Here is a 21,937-nt window from a genome sequence, read left to right on the forward strand (position 1 = left end):
ATTCTAAATATGATCGATTTTTAATTTTAAAATATAATTATAATAAAATAGATACATTTATATATTAATTTTGTAACATTTTACATCTAAATTGACATTCTTCACATATATTCTTGCTAGACCAAATAATAATATTGTTCTTTTCCACTTGCAGGCATGAAGAAGCCTGATGTAGCTAAATTGGTAAGTAAAACCAGTCTTTATAAGTTTAAAATGATGTACAGTTTGTAATACCACAAAAGTGCAATATAGTTAATAACACATATATGTATATACAGAAAGATCAATCTCACTTCATCTATGTTACTTTGTTTAAGGACCACTCATTTCATTGTTAAAGTTCTGTCTACACTATCAAACTTTATGTGACAAAAATGTGATGTGCCCATATATGGACACGATGATGTTATACCACTACCATATTTAAGCATATCACACTTTTTTCAAACTAGTTTGATAGTGTAAACAGAGCTTTAGTAATGATTATTAAACACATTTCACATTCGTTGTTTCACATTCAATTGTTATTTGTAAACACCCTGTATGTGTGTTTGTCATGGTGGGCCTACACATTATGAAATGTATTGTGAGTTTGATTAACATGAGTTTAAGATAATGTTTGTCAGTGACATGTTTGAACAGAACAGATGTTTATTTGGATAATGTAAACATTTGGAAAGTACTATTAAAAGTAAACACGAGAACTAGTAAATATTAAGCAAGATAAATGTATAAATGTTATGCAAAGTATAAGGTGATTGCGTTGAATTATATTTATACTTTTTATTATAAAATGTTTCCTAAAAATGATTGATTTTCAGGGCTATGATTATTAGTGATACAAATAAGTTTATTAGAAATGGTGAGATGATGGTAAAACAAGTGCACACCTTATTTGCTAATTCTGCTGAATTATTTGCAATCCAAGTTGAATGGGAAGTCCAAGGTACAAACCCTTGATGGATTTGTTGAGATCTTTCCATAATAAATATTTCTATGATCATGAGCGCATTCACCGACAATATCATTAGCTAATATCATTGATTGAAATTCGACCAATCAAAGTGCAGAAGCATGCTAAATTGAAAATGATTAAATGGATTGAAACTTCAAAATCTTCCTCTTAATTTAATCCTTTTTAGGATTTGATAATTGTAATAATTGTAGTTGTTGTTAGCAACCAAGGTGTGTGAGTATTATAACGTTGAATGGACTAACAGCGGTCAATATTGTATATGGCATGTGTTATTCAACTGTTTGTATTGCAAGTTTAAATGACCGTACTATTACATTATTTTGAGTTGTTTTTTTTTTTATTTTATATAAACAGACATATTAAGAAATTCTTAAACAATAACATACACACTGCACTCACAAATCACACATGAAATTGAGCACATAACGTCGCATGTAATTATATTTCAATACTGCCCTCTATGTTTTTATTTTGTTTCTTTTTATCAAGACACCTAATGAAGGAGCAAGTTATATTATGCTTCTATAAGAATTATAGTATGTAAGATTTTGAGATGCATTGATGCATGTATGTTGCTATGGAGTATAATTATACTAAGAAATTGTTATGGCTATTTTAAGACAAATATCTCTCCAATGAAAGACCTATAAAAAAATAAAAATTACTTTACTGGCCAAGATCAGAGGCAGGTTTAAGAAGAGGAACCGGTCACTCAGCTGGACATCACAACATCTCGGTCCCCCTATCACAACTTCCTAAATCTGCGCCGAAAGATGAACAATAAATAATAATTTATTTGGAGTTTACACTTTTACAGTGGCACTCGACCAAGTGGAAGGTGCATCCATAAGAAATATACACAACAAAAAAATATGATATAGTAAACAACAATTACAATAAAAAAGTCGATGCTAATGTTTTAAATTAGAGACCACCAAGGCTGCAATGGCCTTTCTCATTCTTTCCACCAATTTGTTTTTTAATTGGAGAGATACTTGCTGTACATTTTATTTCTGCAGTATTGTTTTTTGCGTCTGTGAAATGATATAAAGCTCTGTCTACACTATCACACTTGTATGGACATAATTATGCCATATCTCTACCACATTTGGGTATATCACTACCATATTGGACACATCACACTTTTTTTGTCAAACTAGTTTGATAGTGAAGACAGAGCTTAAGATGTATATTACATAATTTAGATACAAACAGTTTAATACTTTAATTATATAAATATATATTTATTATTAAGAATGTATACAATTTTGTTGCCTGATTTGCTGATTATAATTTGTTTTTATTTTATTTTGCTTTTATAATTATTCCATACGTCAACTGTCCTAAAACCAGTCACCTTTGCCTAGAATGTATGTTTGTCAAAATGCTTTCAATTGTTTCTTGCTGTCAAGGAGCCCGGAAACGTAATTCGTAATAGTGACACGAAAATGAAGTGAATTTTAAAATAAATGATTTAATTTTGGTTTTTTTTGCATAGATGACTGGTAAAAGAGCAAGTAGTCTGGTACGACAGGAGGGTATATGTAGTACAGAAGAATCCATGAGTGAGAGTGAGAGCTCAAACTCACCTAACAGATTGAGTGCAGTTCAAGTTAATGACAAGGTAACTACATTCTGTGTACAATTTGACAAACTCTGTGGCGGGCGCTGTCTTGATTTCTGGATTTCAAAGTTTTAATCTCATTTCTCAAGAAAGAAATATTTGTCTCACACCACCAATATGTACAAAGTATATATTAAAATATTAAGTACTTACTTACTTACTTACTTGCTTTATTTTATTGGTAGGATGAGACCACAGATATAGCACAACCTGAAGAGAATCTCATTTTACCAAAAGATGAAAATACTGGTAAGCAATTTATTCCTAAAATTATTGTAATAAGAAACCCAGTGGACGTATTTTCTAACCTTTGCCATCTGAAAATGTATTCCTATTCTTTTTTATTTGAATGTCAGAATGTTGATCTATTATATGTTATGACATCATTATCATCATCATCTTTAATTTGCAATTTTACCAATGAAATTTCATTTAGATAATCTTTTAGTTGAATAACTTTGTAGAGGGCGACAGACAGATTTTGAAACTTTTCATAGCCAAAAACTACTGATTGAACTGCTGTATTAATAGCTTAATTTATAAAGACAATTAAATACTTCAATCACGAAGTTCGCCTATAGATTTTCAAACTGACAAATTAAAGTCTAGTTGGTTTGTCGGTACTGATTTAATTTGATTGAGTTTTTATCTTTTATTTAGTTTTTTAAACTTATCACTGAAGAACTAAAAAAATGTTTTTCATTCTTTGCTAGATGCAAACAAACAAAATGACCAACAACCTGCAGACATAGAACCAACAGAGGAGACAATGCCACCAGAAACAAAGACAGACACAATTGAACAACCAAGTAAAGAAGATGCCGATGAAGAGAGTCCAGATGAACTGGATATTCTTGAAACTCTTCATGACACGATAGAAAATGTCATCCAAGAAGAAGAGGAAGAAGATGTAACAATCAAAGAAAAATCTTCTCCGTTTAAGCTTCGTTCCAACATTAAAGATTTCAAGCGCAAGAAACCGGAAGATATAATCCTGGATAGTCAAGATGTTTGGATCAAACGACCATTGATTAGAGGAGGTCGTATCAGCGGAATAAAGAAATTACACCGCCCTCTCAGTGCCGACACGTTCTTGAACAATCCAGCAATATCCAAACAACCTCTTTCCAGATCGGTTAGTAGTGGGTTACAGACCTTGGAGAACGTGTCTAACCATCGGTCGGAACAAAGTTTTCTCTCCACCAAAATAAATTCAGAACCTGCGTTAAATAAAGCTGTAAAAGGGACAAATAGTGAGTCAAGTTTGGATCAATCTTTCTCTTCACATGAAAGCATCTTAGATTCCTTCCAAGACATTGTGGCAGAACAAGAGAAAGAGATAGCAAAAGAGAAGGAATCTTGGCAAAACTCTCACGGAGAAATTGTCGTCAAAAAGAAAGAGGAAACATCACATGTAAAAAGCACAGAGGTGAGTATGCAAACTAATAAACCAATGTCAGCAGTAAGCGTAAGAGCTTCAAAGGTTTTTAAAATGGCAAGAGATTACAGCCAACGTGTGAAACGTACGTCAAGACCATCTTTGAGTAACATTCTAAGTTTGGACACATTGCCGTCGCAACCTAAAACTGAAAATGAACTTAAAGACTTGCTGCCAATGATGCGTTTTGAGGAGGTAAAAGTCTCGCAACCATATGTAGAAATAAGAGATAACGAAACAAACGTGGAGAAGCCTGGTGATACTGAAAGGAAAGGAAGAGAGTTGGAACGAAGGTTCGCTATCAGAAAGGCAAAGTCTGCAGACGCTGTCACCAGACTCAGTCTTCCAAACAATTCTGACATTTTAGCAGACAATGATGAACTACTTGGTAATTTTAAACGAGGTCCAAGTATTAAAGATCGATTACGTAGCATCAAAGAAAACACAGCTTACCAAAAGAGAAACGAAATAAAAGATCTTCCACCTAAGTTTAAATCATTGAAAGAAAGACAGAAAGAGTTAGAAAAGTGTGTCACAAAACCGATTCCAAAAACAAACACAGAAGTGGAGAGATTAGTACCAGTTGAAATTGAAGAGGAAAGCAGTTTTGATGAGACTGACTGTAAAAGAACAAAACTTACTAGACACAACTCTTGTAGTTCAGTTACCAGTATCAAGTTGAGTTCTCCACTTGAATCCAAGCATCGCAGATGGTCTTCTAGGTCGAGTGGCCTCGATGACGAAGATGGTGTATTGTTTCGTTCGGTCAAACAACGCCAGCAGCTACTCCAGAAGGCGTACAGTAAACCAGTTCCAAAGACTGTTAATGTTCAAGCAGAAATCTCCAAAAAGAACTGGAGAGAGAATGTGAGCAGGTAGTTGCATTCTTGTTGCTTCATCTTTGTTTGCTTTAATACTACCTTTGTTTATCATACAAAGATCTTTACATTTCTTCCAGCTAAACTCAGTTACACAAATCTAAGTGTTATTTACTTAAATGCAAGTAATGCTATAATTATAGCTCCATGGTTTATGATATTTAGTTGGCATATTCCTACTAAAGTTTGTATTAGTAATTAATAATGAATTTACATTTATACTGCGCTTTGTACGATAACTGTCTCAAAAAATGTTGCGGCGCTCATTTGACATACCACCATGTGCACGACAGCAGATGATATAAGATTATAAATAGAACACATGTTTCATTGCAAACTTAAATACATTACTGCTGTTACCAACCATCTTGCTATATTTTTTTAATATATTTGTTTTAATCATTTTTAAACCTTGTCTACCTGCAAACTTGATCTTTTACCAGCATCTAACTTTTCTGTAAAAAAATGTAAATTTATCTTTTGTATCTTTTGTAAATATACCATATAAGATTTTATAATTGTACTATAATATATGTAGAAACAAATATCATTTTTTGAATTAAGAATTAAGTAATGCCCTACAGTCTTTTTTGTGTGTGTTTTAAAACCAAAACAAGAATTGTTTTGATCTCTTTTAAGTATTCCTCATTTTATTTTAAGAAAATAAGTGTTTTGGGACGGTAGATGAAGGATATAGACCATGGCGGTTGGTCAACGTGGACAGAGTACACGTCCACTCACCATGGTCTGTTAAATGACCATGATGACTGGACGGAATACATGTCCACTGATCACGGTCTGCTAACTGACCATCTCATTTCGTCTACAATCCTGATATAAGCTTGTTGTAAACTGCTAGATAACTATAGTCAAATAATAATATTTTCGTTTATTTAAGTTTTGTATTGTCTCATGTAAGAGTTGTAAGTAATTCCTATATTATTAGTTCACATTATAATTTAATTGGGACAATGAACCAGAAACCTACGATTAAATACTAATATAGTGAAAATACTAAATAGAAAGTAAAGCATTAATTTTGTATGGACCTCCATTTTACTACAAGTATTTAGTTGCAATGTTATCTGTTACATTGTTTTTTAAGTATGTGATATTTATCAAAATAGACGCTAAGTGCTGTGAACAATCCTCTCTTATATACCAGCATTTATATGTATCATAGAGAGATATCCCTATTATTGTATCTAGCAAACTGTAATGGGATTTGATTGATTTCAACACCAAAAACATCTAGGTTCATCTAACAATAAGGGTATTATAAAATAGATAGACAATAATTTACATTACATAAAATGTATTCCTTAATTTAAGCCTATATTACATTAAGTTACTGGGACGATACACCAACTGGACACATCAGCCTCAATTGCTATCACATTAGCACACCATCCTTTGAAACACCCCTACTGATGGGATGGAACAGTCATACTTTCCTGTGAAACAAATACATACAAGGGGAAATTAGATATGTTTTAATACTACAGATATACTTCTATGCAAAGTGTTACCCCATTAAAGCTAGGTTCCCACTAGGACGCAACGCAAGGACGTAAACGCAATGCAAGCGTGTTGACCAATGACGTTTTCAACGTCCTTGCGTTGCGTCCCAGTGGGAACTAAGCTTTAGGAGACAGCATGTTGAGTCCCCTTAATAGGGATGTACTGTTATTATATAAAACTTAATTTCATCTTTTTCTTCCACTTCTCATCATCAGAATTCATGCAAGCTATGGTTCACTGAGTTTTACTCTGTGTAAGGTATTGGTTCTCTTACTAATAACAACCTATTTTATCCTGCTTTTACCATACAGTTCATAGTATCTAAATAATACTTATTCTACGACTTTTACTGTAAAGTGATGTTGAAATTGTTTCTGTTCTTCCTCTTGCTATAAACTAACTTTGTCTGCAACAATTTGTACGCAACGCGAACCGTTGAAGATTTTGGCTTAAATCACGAAAACCATTGATTTAATTTTGCGTGTTTCTACTTCTTAAACTGTTTGATGTTACCCACGGACAAAATCCTTACGAGTGTGCTTGTTTTAAAACAAAAAACTATAAAGTTGCTTTAAATGTAATAAATGTTGTAGGTAGTTAGAACATAGGCCTAATTTGACATTTCATAATTTTAATATTTGTGTTTTTAATTTTGCTCTTCGTTAATTTGAATATGTTTGTTGTAAGCTTTAGTTTAGTTGGCCATCTCCATCAATACATTAGTAGAATATAATTCAGGTTTTACTTCTCCGAATCGAGCTGTGTTCCTACGTGGACGCAATGCAAAAAGTACGTAAAGTAAGCGCATTCAACGGTTGTGATGATTGGTCAACTCACTTGCGGTGCGCATGCACGAAAGCTCCGGGTTTCCACGCAATGCAGAAACGTAATACGCAACGCAAGTCAGTTGAGCAATGAGGAGCGTTTGATTTATATTCGAACAGTCGCTTGTCATTGGTCAACTAAATTGCGTTGCGCCTACGTCCTTTGCGTTGCGTCTCTAGTGGAAACCAGGCTTTACGTTTCATCCAAGTGGAGAAAAGTTTACGGCATTGATAATATTCTGTTTTATAAACCATGAATCACAAAACTAAAGGATGAAATGTACACACGATTGTATCGATTTATTTTAAATTAACAGCTGTTTTTAAAAGCTGTATTAAAACATCCGAAACATTGTCCTATATCCTACACAGTCTCTATAACAAGATAAGATAAGATAACAAGATATTTAAACACGTATTGTAAGTATGGTCAACAAACAATGTAGATATCATAAAATAGTCTTATATCTGCGAATGATAATGCTACCGACAATCAATGATAAATTAGGTGAAAGGTAACCAATTTGAAATAATCTCTTTACCATCACTCCTCATAAGCAGCAGATGGTGATATTCAAATAATCATAAAATGTGAAATATTCTCGTCACTTAGTTACCATATTAACTATACGCGTTTGCTTATATGACGCGTGTCGTCGGCAAATAATTCGGACAATGTCCTTACATTATTTCAGACACGGTTAAAACCAATTAGAATTCTTAAATTGTGTTTACACTGTCTCGATTTTTAAGTCGTGTTCACACTTTGGTAATACCGGATATGTTTGCTGTACACTTGTACGCATGTGTATGTTTTCTAATATCTAATTAATTTAACCGCTGTAGAGTAGGTCGAGTACTCGTGATGATAAGTTCTTTATACTTTGTTCTGCCATGGAGATTTTGTCCATGGTTCTGCTTCCTTGTACATACAAGTTCAACTACGGTCAACTACATCCTCCCATTCCTCCTCCAACTCAAATCTATTTAATACAATTCCCTCAAGAATACAATAGAATCTCCCTCCTTTGTCAACAAGGAGACATCCCGTGAAACGAGCAAGGGGACCCCCCCCCCCCCCCCAACCCCTTAATAGACGTTTTCTGTATACTAACTATAATGTAGATTAGTTGCAGTTGGTTTTAGAGCGCATGCGTGTTTTTTTGTGTGATTATTTGTAAATAATCTTTTCTAACATATTTTTTCAATTATTTTGTTGCATTTTGTTAAATATAACTATTATTATAAATACTTAATTATAAATTATGTTGTACATTTCCATGTAACATCAAATAATATAAATTTAAATAATAATATAAATTTAAAGAACTTTCATAATTTTATAGAATAGTAAGTAATTATATAACCAGGCAGCCCCCAGTCCCCAACCTTCTTCCTTCACATCCGAGTGAAGAACAAATTAATGTAGACTTCCAGACTAAATAGTAATTATTATTTATTTTGTATAAAATACGAGATTTCATTATGTGGTAATGTTTAGTTTAGTTATTGATTTCTCACCAATATATGTTCGATTCTTATGACATTAGTCACTTGACACCCTAAGTTGTTAATTTAACGGTCAATATTGACACCCTAAGTTGTTAATTAACGCTACAAATGCGATACACGTACGTACGTCTCTTGCACCGCAAGGACGTCACGCAACGTAAGTGACAACAGTAGCTTGTCATTGGTCAACTCGCTTGCGTTGTGTTTACGTATGTAGTGGGAACCAAGCTTTATAATTGGATGAGTAGACATGCATGATTTAATCATGTGGGCCTATTGTGTTATTATTAGTATGATATGCAAGTTTTGCATCGATACCCTTTTTTAAACGTGTAAAAGATACGGTATGCTTTATGCAAATTAAGATTAATTATGTCATACCATATGCAAATTACACAGACACATATACTGATTAATAATTATGTAATGTATCGTAAATGATATACAATATGCAAATTAGTTTGGTCATGTGATATTGTGTAAATGTGATACTGCAGTATAGCTAAATAAAACGTAATTTAGCAATATTCACCCAGAGTTCATTTTAGCGAAATTTGCAATATTTTTCTAATTTTTACCATCTATTATTGTTCTCTTAAGTTGGAATAAAAAATATAGATATAAACAAACATACAGTGTATTTTTTAACGTTATGCATTTAGGTTTAAATCGGTAAAAAAATCATTTTATGTTTTGTCAGGTCGTCGAATATTTTACACAAACAAATGCCATGGGAAAAATTTAGGGGGAAAATTAATATTATCGTCCGAAAAAGTATGTGCGTGTGTTTATTAATTGCCGTCTGATGTGGTGTCGTCTGAATGCGCCTTTAGATTAATTGAGGTTAAACCACTCGGAATTTGTTTGTTTTTATTCCACATTTCTTAATTATCACTATGACACCAAATACATACGTTTCTAATCAACGTCATCATCGGTGGATGTTGTTAAAGTCAACGCCCTGATTGAGAAACTGTTTCGTCATTTACCGCCGAGTGAAAGGAATGAATGAATGAAAGAAAGAAATATAATTAACTATAGATAACTATATTTCGTTTTGATTTATGGAAGATTAGACCTACTACCTCCTTAATTAGTTAAAATAATCATTAAAACCAATAACACTTGCATTTCTATTTTTTTATGTAAACTGTGTAGGCCTATCAAGTGCGCTTTTAAGAAACATTCACAGTGTTATATCACCGTCGTCTTCATCGTGTTCTTTGGGCCTGTTTCTGCTGCAACTGCTCAAAATACGGTATAAAATACGGTATTTTTTATACCGTATATTTTAGTACCCCGTTTCTGCTAACAATACTTCTTGGGTGGTCGTGTTAAAATTCATCCTTTTTACCCAAATTGCCATTCATTTATTTGGACGATAATTAAAAGTAGCAATACACGAAGTTTTACGCCTCACTTTCAAAAGCCTAGCCCCAGTAATAGAGATGTTGTGAGAGCACAGCTATGGCCTGATCTCCCAATATCCGGGCCAAAACATCGTAATGGGGACAAGTAATTCGTTCCCTCCCCGAGTTATTGTCTTTAGTTGGCCGGACAGTTTAAATACGGTATTTTCTTGGCAGCAGAAATAGGGCCTTTGTATCCCGTGTGTACTTACTTGCGCGTTAGGTTAAGTTGACCAATCACAAGCGACAGTTCGTCGCGTTGTGATTGGTCAAATTGTGCTTGCGTTTTATGTTGGATTGAATATTGGTCGTAAACTATCTAAAATATACACACACTGGCTTTGTTGCTTAGTTCCTATTGTTATAAATAATTCATATATCTACTCGACTCACTTGCATTTTGCATATTTATACCCGAGCTCGAGTAGACAACTGAGCAGAAGAATTTAGATTTACAATAGGTCTAATTTCATATCACTTAAAAGAGGAAACTTCGTTTTATTTTTCACTTCACATTTGTCGGCCACACGACGTCTCGCAGAAAGTGAAAGTAAACATAGCAATTGGCATCGTCCAAGAAAACGGAATAGGGGTCATCTTGATCGCTGTGGGATAAAAACGTAGACGTCCCCCTCTCTATGGGAGAAAACGGAAGGTGATAGATTATGCAGGTGAAATCCGTCATCCAGTCGGTTAGCCGGAACCACCTCGGATACGCGACGACGGAGAAAGAGTGCAAAAGAATGCTAGCTATAGTATTACATGGAGTACAACCTCCTCTAGGCCATTGTCACCGCCGCGTCTTAATCCAGTCATATTCAAAGCATTTTAGTGTTAATTGATTGTTTTATAATTTACTTTAGTGATTTGAAACGATTTAATAAATGATCAAGAGCTGTTGAATAAAATATATTAGAACTATTGAATGTTTAAAACCATATATCCTTTGTAGTACTTTACATATGCTCTCACGCCACACCCGATCCGTAAAAATATTATACAATAATGCCCAATGCTTTCAGTAGCTTTATAGCCGTGAATGAATACAAATATTCCGTGTACAAGTTTTTGACGCAACGCAAAGACGTAGGCGCGCCAACCAATAACGACGCGTGAATGATCCGAACCTTTCGCTTGTGATTGATCAATACTCACAGTTGCTTTGCGCGGATCTGACGGTCTTTTGCGCGTAGAATTGTGAACTACGCTTTTTAAACGGTGAGTAGGCCTAATAATAGTGTCGTCGACTTTCATGCGATGATGTGCTTGACATCATTGACGCGCAACAAATAGTTATGTGGGTGGAATTAAATTTAAATTAATAAAAGTGCAATGACCGATTATTATTTTAAATATTAATTATTATATAAATTATAATTAATCAGATTTCATGAATATCGATACAATAAGTATCTAAGGTCATAAAAATGCTTTAAAATCATAATTTAAATAATACAACCGAAGCATCTGTTAAAACAATGTAATGTTGAAAAATAACATGCATAATTGGTGTTTTGTGGTTTTTCACCTGAAAATAACAATAACCACCGGGTTACAAAATGGGCGGCACCATTTGAACACCATTTGATATTTTCAACCTGGTGTTTCAAAATGTTATAGCGCCCCCTGTTGTGTTGCCTTTAACCAAACTATTTTAAGCACGTACAGGTACAGTACTTAATTTTATTCAAACAATTTTAAACATGTGTTTTAATTAGTTGCAAAATAACGACTTGTTTTACGTAAAAGCGTATCGATATGAAACAATATTCAATTGTTTTAATTAATATTAAAACTTACTTCTAATGGTACTTTGTACAGAAAAAGATGTAAAATATAATATTTTTATAAAAAAAGTACTGGTAGACGTATATTTTGTTAACTTGTGTAATTAGTACTTTTTTCCAAAGGCTATTAATACTCATGCATGCCTCATTAGGCAAACTATAAATACTACAATGTAACAATTGTATGATGTCAAAGTATCGTTATCATCACTTTCTTCATGTTTGATGGACCATTAAAAATAATAACGTGTATATAATAACACTTTGTTAGGCAATTCTGACATAAGGTGATTTTTGAATAAGATTATCTTGTCAGCCGAGACAAGTTACAAAAGTACTCCCCATCGAGGCGGCTTGAAAAGAGCTAAGCACGGCCCAGGGCAGTTAACCCAGCAAAATATCTTTGTCTTCAAACGTAAACCCATCTATATCCCCTGTACCAATCGTGAGAACTCCGTCGACGAATTCCTTTTGAATATTAATAGGGCTGAGTGATCGATGCAGAGAAGAGCTAATAAAAAGGAAGTAACCAAACATAATATGACCGCCTGGGGGAATAATAGCAAGAAGAGAAAGCGAAACATAACACAAGACTGTATTATTTACTATCTGTAACGGTATCGTATAGGTATGCCCATAAGAACGGGTATTTAGAGGCGGTTACGAATTACTAAAAGAGTGACCGATTTATCGCTCTGCTGCTGTCTGGGTTTCCATTGCTTGAGTTGGTACGCGCTAGGGACGGACGTGGTTGGTTAATTATCATTCTCATCAATATTAATGAGGTTGATGACGGCGCGCTATCAATACTTAGTTGTTCAAGATAAACTCAATTTGTGTATCGGTGCTTTCCCACGCTCGCAGTCGTGTGTCGTGTGTTGTGGAGTTTGGATTCAAAACTTATGTTCAGAACACTTTTGAAGAGGAGACATCATTTTTATTCTCGGAATATATTTTACAATTGCCATGTCTTGATCGACCAAATGTGGAATTATATATGTATTATTTGTACAATATGTTGACGATTTGTTTGTGTTTTGAAGCGCTGGAGTTATGTGGTTCTACCCAGAATTTTGTTGTTCTAGGCTAGGAGGAGGAAGAAGAGGAGGCGGGCACAGTGACTGCCCCGCGTTGTTGTCGAGGTTTCGACTGGTATTTATTTTACAGGTGTTACTCCTTGCAGCTTTGCCTAAGGTAATTTTTTTTTAACTCTGATCAGAAATAGATAGAGATGCTCACTATACAAACAAAGTGACCCATATAATAATAATAATAGGAATATTTCATAACTAATTTTACGGCCTTATTTTACTTCATAAACATGGATTAAAATTAAAATATCTTTTGGTGGTTGAATGAGCTGTTGATTGAGGGTGGGTAGCATGCTTAGGCTTGTCCGTGTTTTTATTTATTTATCGTCTGCCGCCCAGGGCACGTTGTGTTTGTTTGGTCTGTTCGTACAATCCAGTCTCGCCTATTCTAAACACTATGCATGATAATCTGTTATTTTTAACCAATTGTCATTTAATCAGGAACATTTTTGATGTGACAAATTTAATTTTATAGAGTTGAGGTACAGTTCAAATGGCAAACAAAAGCATGTGCATTACCCCGTTGCACATTTTTCTGAGAAAAATAAGTACCGGTATATTTTCCAAATTATAGCATGTTTTATGTATGAATATACAATGTCAATGATCATGATTGGTATTGCGCTGTGGACCTTCCACAATTTGGTCTTACAAACAAAAGTAATGGTAACTGATGAAGATATGATGATGAGAATTCAATGTGGATGAAGAGGATACCGACATACTAACAGTTAACACCAATGACGACAATTTTGGAAATTATAATGCAAAAGATAGGACATTTTAAGCCCCCCCCCCCCTTTTTTTTTTTTCGAAATGCTTGATCTGCCAAGTCTGTATTCTGCATAAGTACATTAGCACTGGCCATAGCTTGTTTCTATGCGACTTGCACCTATTCATTTTTGACTAACTTGCGTTCAGGAGACATTTTTTAATAGTATACAGTAGTAAATTTTGCCGTGACCCCTATGTCAACTCTTAGCAGTTGACATGTAATATTTTATGGCAATTTCTCAAAAAGAAGAAAGCTGTTTGATGTGATGCGCTTTTTATTTATCAGAGTGAAATAACTATTAATTGCAGTGCGGTTTTGCTTGTTCTGCTCTAACGTAAAAAATGCATCTGAAACCTAATCAAGTGATTCTGTTTATCAGTTTTGTATTAGTTTTTCCAAATCACTTCCATATCATATCCATATTTGGTCTTTGGTCTTCCATGGAAGACTTTCTTTCACCATGGCAATATATCTTTTATATTTATTATTTTTTCATATAAACACAGCTTTTTATTTATTTATTGGTCATCACTTTGTTGGCACACAATGTCGTTAGTGGTGCAACCAAAAAAAAAAAAAAAAATATTCATATTCAATTATTTTACAGAAAACATAATTAACACATAAAAAACAAGTATTCACGGTGGTTAACAAAAAAACTAAGATATGAAATGAAGAAATTAGCAAAAGAAAGAAAAAAAAAAACAACTGAAAAATACAGTATATATATAAATATAATAAACTATACTACAAACTATAAACCATGAAGGGTAGTTCCATGTATCAACTACTAAGTACAACACATGTGCACATCAAGTAAATAAAATAAAGAGAACTGACAATGTGCTAAAGAAGAATAGGTATTAATATAAAACAATTCCATCCTTGGTTGATTAGGTATAGGTACAGTACTAGTAATAGTTTCTGCTACAGTATAGTTAGTTTCCTTGTTATTATTCATTATCTACCTTTGGGATAACATTTTAATCTAATTTTGTGTTTTATGTTTTAATATTCCCGGTTTTTATCTTCTTTTGGGTTCAGTTCCTTCAAATATTATCAAACAAAATTGTTTGAAATTGATCAGAATGTGACCACGGAGTGTCATATATCTTTGGTTTTAAAAACAGTACAAGGTCATCAGCAAAAAAGAAATTGCTTTATTGTGCAATTTAAAGGGGAAGCCACACGCGACCATTATGTGTGTACATTCAAGTGCGAACGGGCCCTTAGATGTTGTATTCTTTACTGTAAAGTGATTTAATACATATTTGAAACTTATGTACACATTGCAATACATTTTTTCTGTCTTGAATGATATAAAGTTGATGAAATCCTGACCCATTCTGTCCCTTAAATTATCAGAATTACAATGCAAAAGATAGATAAAACGTTTAAGTAAAGACTTATCATTTTTAGGCACTGGCTCCTTTAAAAAAAATCATGAATCGGGTTGTTTATATTTATTATATATTTGTTAATGAATAAAAATATAGTTTACACACAATTACAAATTTTCTTCTCCAAAATATAAATATTACCCAAAATAACCTACATACTGTATGTGAAGCACAGGCAAGATAGAGGCAGTTATGTTGGCAGTGGAGCAACAGCTACATTTAATATCCATATTTCAACTTAACATATTTCACAAAAGACATTGTTATTCAATATGTCATGTCATCAACAGTGAGTTGCACTAAACGTTTTCACCGTAATCGTTTTGAATTCAATATGTCATGTCATCTACAGTGAGTTGCACTAGACATTTTCACCGTAATCGTTTTGAAAAGATGAATTTGTAGCTTTTAATTAATAAAGCGTGCTTTAAGCATGTTGGACCAAAGTCTAAGTGCATTCTTAAGTCGCTAAAGTCAATTAATACTAGAGAAAAATCAATCAATTCAATGTGTAAACCAAAAAATTATATAAAATAGCAGCTTGGTGTTTAATTAATTAAGAAAACCATTCTGCAGTACCTTATTTTTAAAAGTGCTATATCTAAAGTTACTGCAGTAATTACTCTTTTATTTTTACATTCATTTTAACAAGCTTTATATTAAACATACAACACTGATTTATTGACACGATAGTATACCATTAGGGGAAGTAACAGTAAAAACCTTATGCAAATGATTTTAATTATCATATATAATATAGTAGAAGGAAGTTGGTTAGTTATTAATATTACTAATTAATCATATAACGTGATAACATATTATATAATATATTCAATGTCTGAACTAAAGAATGACACATTATTTACATAGCATGTTGTAATATTGATAATATTTATCCAACAATGATGTGTATATATTGCCATGTCTAGCTGTACCTGCACTTGTGCCAAAATGTGTATACAAATAAAATCTTAGCATAAATTAATGCTGATACAAAACTGGAATATATATAGTTTATTTACACAATAATATCAGCAATATGAATCATTACCCAGAGCTGTAGCCACCAGTATGGTTGGTAAGGTTTCAACCTGGCCACTTTTTCACAGAGGTGTTTGATAACCCAGTGGCTTGAACAGAGATTATCTCCTTCCAACCACACCACTTTATTTCTTGTGGCTACATCACTTCCAACACAATTCTGAAAGTACTTAAAACGAAGGAGAGACAGATTTTCCAGGTCTCCTTTTAAAAACTAAGAAGGGGAATAGTGTTATTGTGGTTTTTTTTAGTAGTAGTTGTTTGTAGTACAGGTAAAATAAAAAGCAAGACAGGCCAACACTTTCAAGAATTCTTCCATGATGAGTGGCGACCCCAAACAAACCCATTACAGCCAGCGTCAGGATGATTAAGATCATCTCAGATGTGTCTGCTTGGAAAAAATCAGCATTAATTTATCTAAGCTTTGTTTTAATATTATATTCATTGAAATTAAATTACGGGTAATAGAATATTATAATATAATATAGATTTAGAATAAATAGGTTGAATGAGCTTATACAGTTAATTCTGAATCAGTAATAACAAAGTGATTTACAATTATTATACAAATAAACTTACAGTACTGTAGGTGGAATGCATAACATAAAACTTATAAATACAGTTAAGTAAACATAAAATTATAATTGATGGTACAGTAGAAAGAGTAGTATGAATAGCGTATATTTAGAAGATGTTACTGTTCTTGTACAGTAGATGTCTTCTTCCGAAGAAAAATGGCCGTCATTGACGGATACATACAGTACAGTAGTATCAGTTGAATTAACTGCTGGTGTACTCGAGATCTAGATCTACGTTTATACCAGGCCTATATACAAATACTAGGTAGAGATAAGAATAAAATTATAAAAAGTAAAATTCCAGAGAACACAGTGATTAACGCATCACAACATTAAGATCACAATGCACATTGGCAACAATGATAAAGATAGTGCAATAACCAACAGGGCAAATTATTATACAGCTAGGATTAGTAACAAAATATTTGTTATCTTAATAAATCACACCACTGATACGGTAGCATAGGTTAATTTGAATCACCACGCTAGAATATTTGAGAACTTGCCGTTATTAGACTGAGAATTGCGAAACCTTGACAAATTTAAATTGGCACCATGGTTAGTCGCTCCGCTGGACTTTTCGTGGTCCAATGAGCTGCGTCCAAAAAGGTCCCTACTGTACCCCGTCTTGTCTGAAGCAATTTCTAGTTTCTTTCATGATGAAAAACTTGTTTCTTATCGATATCAAATCATTCTTTGTTATTAACCCCACGTGAAAATAAAGATTAGATGAAATTGGTTTATTAATATACTGGTTTTATTTAGTGATTTGAAAATATCATGCAGGGAAATTACCAATTAAAATCTTCTTAAAAATACATTATGATAATGTGATCACTCACTGAGCATTGTCATGCAGAAATGGGTTCATGCTTTCTACATCATCCAGCAGTATAACTGTGTATTCAATGAAACAAATATACAAACAGTACAAAATGTAAATTATCAAACAAATGAAATAAATAAAATGAAAATAAAATATACCTTATTTTGAGTAATTTTGAATAAAAAAATCTCTAAAATATGAATCAGTAGGCTATTTATTGCTGAATAGGTTATCGACTTCAGCTTTAAAACGTAAAAGAGGAGGATCCCATATACTGTGTATGTATAGTAATACAGTCTTTAATTATGTAAAAAATCCAATTCCACTAATTTACTGTTACTGTAAGTAATGAAAAAAAAATGTATTTAAATTTTGTAACCTTTGAGTTTTAATTTTGTACAGTACATATAAATGCAGTAGATATTCTTCAATTATATTGATGCTATTTTCATGTATGAATTAGTGAACTCCATGTGGATATTTTGTATTTTAAATAGATGATTATTTAACGGTTCACTGAGCGTTAAAAATCTCTGAGATATTTGCAGTGCAACAAGCACTTAAGAGTTCATTGCAATCTCAATGTTAAAACAGTAAATGCTTATGAGAAAGTTTATTGGTATATTTATTATCCGTGACGGATTTTACAAAACTGGAGTTTAAACGAAGCTTGTGTAAGGTTCTGCTTTACTTACGAGCACTCAAGCAAACTAAAGTCCGACGACGACGACGATAAAACCTTTATGTCGTTCGCTGTCACCTTGTACTCGTAGATTCTTTTACAATTTAGTATTCCAATTTGATTTTCATCTTGAAACAAATACTTACTGTCTCGATTGGAATACCTAAGAATTATAAGTTGGAGGTTGACAATGTTTGTTTGTTTGGAAAACAATCTGTTTGAACTGTTAGCCGAAATGTAACATAATCTTTAATATACATTCACAAATCGTATGTACATAAAACAACACTCGTTTCTCTATTTGTTTGATTTTATTCTCACCTTCGGAACAGGAAATTCGCACGGAAATTTGATCAGTGTAACTTGTCATATTACAAATTAAGTTGCTTTTTTTCCCATAATTATATCTTTACAATGTAACGCTTACAGTTTCTGTTGAAAGTCAATATGTTTTATGTACTATAGTACTACTTCTGTAGCAGAATGGCGTCTCAACAAATTATTACTTTGTAATTATCTTGTGTGAAATGCCGACAGTTGTTTGAGGCAATAAAAATGAAAGATATTACCAACATAAAACAAATATACTTATACATTTAAACTTTGTACAGCAATTCCACTTGAGATTTTAAAATAAAAAGGAATATCTTTTTTACAAACTTTTTTGTTTAGTATTTAGTATGATGATGTCATATCACTACCATATTTGAGCATATCACTACCATATTTGGGCATATCATACCTTTTTTTTTAATGAATATTCAACATTTCTTTCTGAATAAAGGATAATGACACATATCCTTCTAATGTACAATTATGCGGTTGACTTTTGAGTGATGTGAGCTGCCATACTTCTACTTTATATGACATTAATAAATTATGAAACATGCAAGAATGTTTCATGTTGTCTGTGGACATTAAAACAGGACATGAAGCGCTAAAAGCGAGTTATTAAACACGTTCCGTATGTTCTCAACTTGACGACGTCATTATGTGTTTTATATCGCATACAAGATGACACCGTGAAGTTTCAAAAGCATGTTTGTTGATATTAATGTTTAACAACATTCGTGTTTAACATTCGGCCATGAACAGAAACTCTCAGTCATGTGCTTTTGAAATTTGTATGATCATTTGAGTATAAATATTTTAGGTTCCAAAGAAATGAAAATGTGTGTGTCTGAAAATTGATTGCCCTATCAATTTCTTGATGGCCGAAGCATTGCGGCCAAAATGATCAAACATCTGAACGAGAATAGGCTGCTGTATTCAACAAAACTGATGCAAATGTCGGCCATTTGTACCGACCCTTTCATTTTTATTCAGTTTCCCTACGCAAATTTTAAGTCCAGAGTGAGTTTGTGAAGAGTCCAACATCCTTTACGCTTCATTGTGAATTGTTCGTCGGATGAAATCATCAGAATTATTATTTTTATCATTTACAGGATTGTCTGTGCTCAAGCAAGTTTGAAGTTAGGATTGAATATTTACATAATCGCAATGGAGAATTAGGTAACGGTGAATGTTGTGGCCAATCCACAACCCACCCATGCCTTGAACAATGTACAACTTGTTTTTATATTTGTGGAGACGTTTATCGGGCGTCTTATGACCCGAGCAGTAGTTGCGTAATAGGAGAGACGACAACATCGATCCTTGGGAACAATTCATTTACAATACCGGACACAGAGGGCGCACTTGCAAGCTTCGACGTTCCATATGCTTGGCTGGTAAGTTCATTTATTGTTAAATTGAAATAGTAACTTAATTATTTTTCAATTTTAGGAATACTATACCAAGAGTTAATGTAATTAGTTGTATTAGGAGCAATTATCATGAATGGATAGTGAAGATATAGGCCCTATACTAATAGGAATTAAAGAATTTAAATTGAAAAGAACAGAAGTGAATGTATTGGTGACCAAGTTTGAATGGTGAATGCACGAGACATGATAACAAGATTATGCTACCTTTTATAGAATAAATATTAAATGAAAGCCACTAAGTAATTATTAGTAATTAAATGCAATAACAATAAGGTTAATTGTACATAATATCAAAGTCAAATAGATTACAAAGAACAGTGAATTTACAATTATGAATGGAAAATATTTATAGAGTTCAGATTGTGTTCAGGAATTTAAAATTTAAACAAATTAAATGTTTAATTGGACAGGGGACTTATTTAATATGCTGTTTTTCAAGTCTTCAGATTTCAATTCCTTTGTTAAATTTGTGAAGAATCAAATTTAAATTGACATTTAATTTTTTTCTAAACAAAGTTAAATGCGGCAAAAGTGGCAAAATAGTTTTTTTTGTGCATGAATCACTTTGATATAATTTGCGTGTCATAGTGACAATGAACAGTGAGTTATAAAACAACACAGGAAGATCAATACATTTATTGTGCTCAATAAAACTTGCTCATTTTACAAGAAGGAAATCATTTAATTCTTGAGGATAAAACACCCTCGCAGATTTTGGAATGAATCCACGTTTTTATAATTTTACCTCCAGGAACCTCGCCACACCTGTCATTTCCTGTTTCTCAAACAATAGCCACCATTTTATTTCTAAATTATCATCAACTTCATCATTTTAATTTCCTTTCGTCGTCTATTCATTGATATATTAAGCATGTACTTGAAGCATGTGCTTACAGTCACCTTTAGTCTCTATTCACATGTGTGTACATTCTGTTATCTATTACAACACCTTTTTTTTAAATAATTCATATAACATTCATTTTTAATTTTCCATTTTTGTTAATAATAGGTGTCCATTAAGGCCTTGTCTTTTCTTGAGGGTGTGCTACATAGTGAACTCTTCAACACTTTTAGGGTGCTGTGGATGTGCTGTTTGTACTTTAGTATGTACAAGATTAACAAATTTAAATGTGCTGTAAATCGCACATCTCAAAAGCATTTTATGAGTTTGTCGGGCGAGTGATCGCACTCCCACGCCTCAAAAGACAAGGCCTGTGGTTGTTTAAAAATATGAAATCTCATAATTCAATTAAAAATAATTGAAAGCTTTTTCAAATTTATAAATCCATAATTGCTCAAAACATAAACTAATGTTGATGATGTCAACAAATTGAAATTCTGTCAGACACATCACACATTGTTCAGTCAAATAAAAATGTTCGGTTAGAGGTTTCAGTTTATACAGTCATGTATAGTACTGTAAATATAACACCAATATCCTGCTGTCCGCATATTGATTCCTACACAAATATTCTCTTTAAACAAAAACGATGTTAGAAGCGATGTCAGATTCAGAAGATGGGTTGCCGTGGTTTTGACCTAGGATATTTATTTCATCCCTACAGAGCAGATGAAAAACATTGCATTGGTAAAGGGAACTAGTTTGTTTGTTTACAGATGCCAACATCATCTGGCTTTGCTTCTATCTATCAGATATTAAAATTACAAATGAACCAATCAGAGAACTTTTCCTCGTTGCATCATCTGTAGATTGACAAGTGATGTAAAATAGAAAAAGACTTGTTTGGATTTGAACCTAGGAATGACATATGTGGAATTATTCCAAACATTTCTTGGTAATAAATGAGC

At 32.9% G+C, this 21,937-nt stretch overlaps 2 protein-coding genes across 3 annotated transcripts in view; both read left to right on the top strand.

Moving 5' to 3' along the window:
• The window catches only part of LOC144852422 (uncharacterized), a 38,812-nt gene extending 29,431 nt beyond the window's left edge, over positions 1–9,381 (top strand). For both annotated transcript variants that reach the window (XM_078710219.1, XM_078710220.1), the window contains 4 exons: positions 155–183; positions 2,475–2,600; positions 2,786–2,849; positions 3,314–9,381. In XM_078710219.1, coding sequence (XP_078566345.1) covers positions 155–183; positions 2,475–2,600; positions 2,786–2,849; positions 3,314–4,917 — 1,823 coding nt within the window. In that variant the 3' untranslated portion in view covers positions 4,918–9,381. The remainder of the gene's footprint in view (positions 1–154; positions 184–2,474; positions 2,601–2,785; positions 2,850–3,313) is intronic.
• Positions 9,382–12,515: 3,134 nt separating this feature from the next.
• The window catches only part of LOC144852423 (protein jagged-1b-like), a 52,254-nt gene continuing 42,832 nt past the window's right edge, over positions 12,516–21,937 (top strand). The window contains exons 1-2 of the mRNA XM_078710221.1: positions 12,516–13,163; positions 19,808–20,092. Coding sequence (XP_078566347.1) covers positions 13,023–13,163; positions 19,808–20,092 — 426 coding nt within the window. The 5' untranslated portion in view covers positions 12,516–13,022. The remainder of the gene's footprint in view (positions 13,164–19,807; positions 20,093–21,937) is intronic.

Source organism: Antedon bifida, chromosome 9 (assembly GCF_963402885.1).
Source record: "Antedon bifida chromosome 9, ecAntBifi1.1, whole genome shotgun sequence".
Lineage (NCBI taxonomy): Eukaryota > Metazoa > Echinodermata > Crinoidea > Comatulida > Antedonidae > Antedon > Antedon bifida.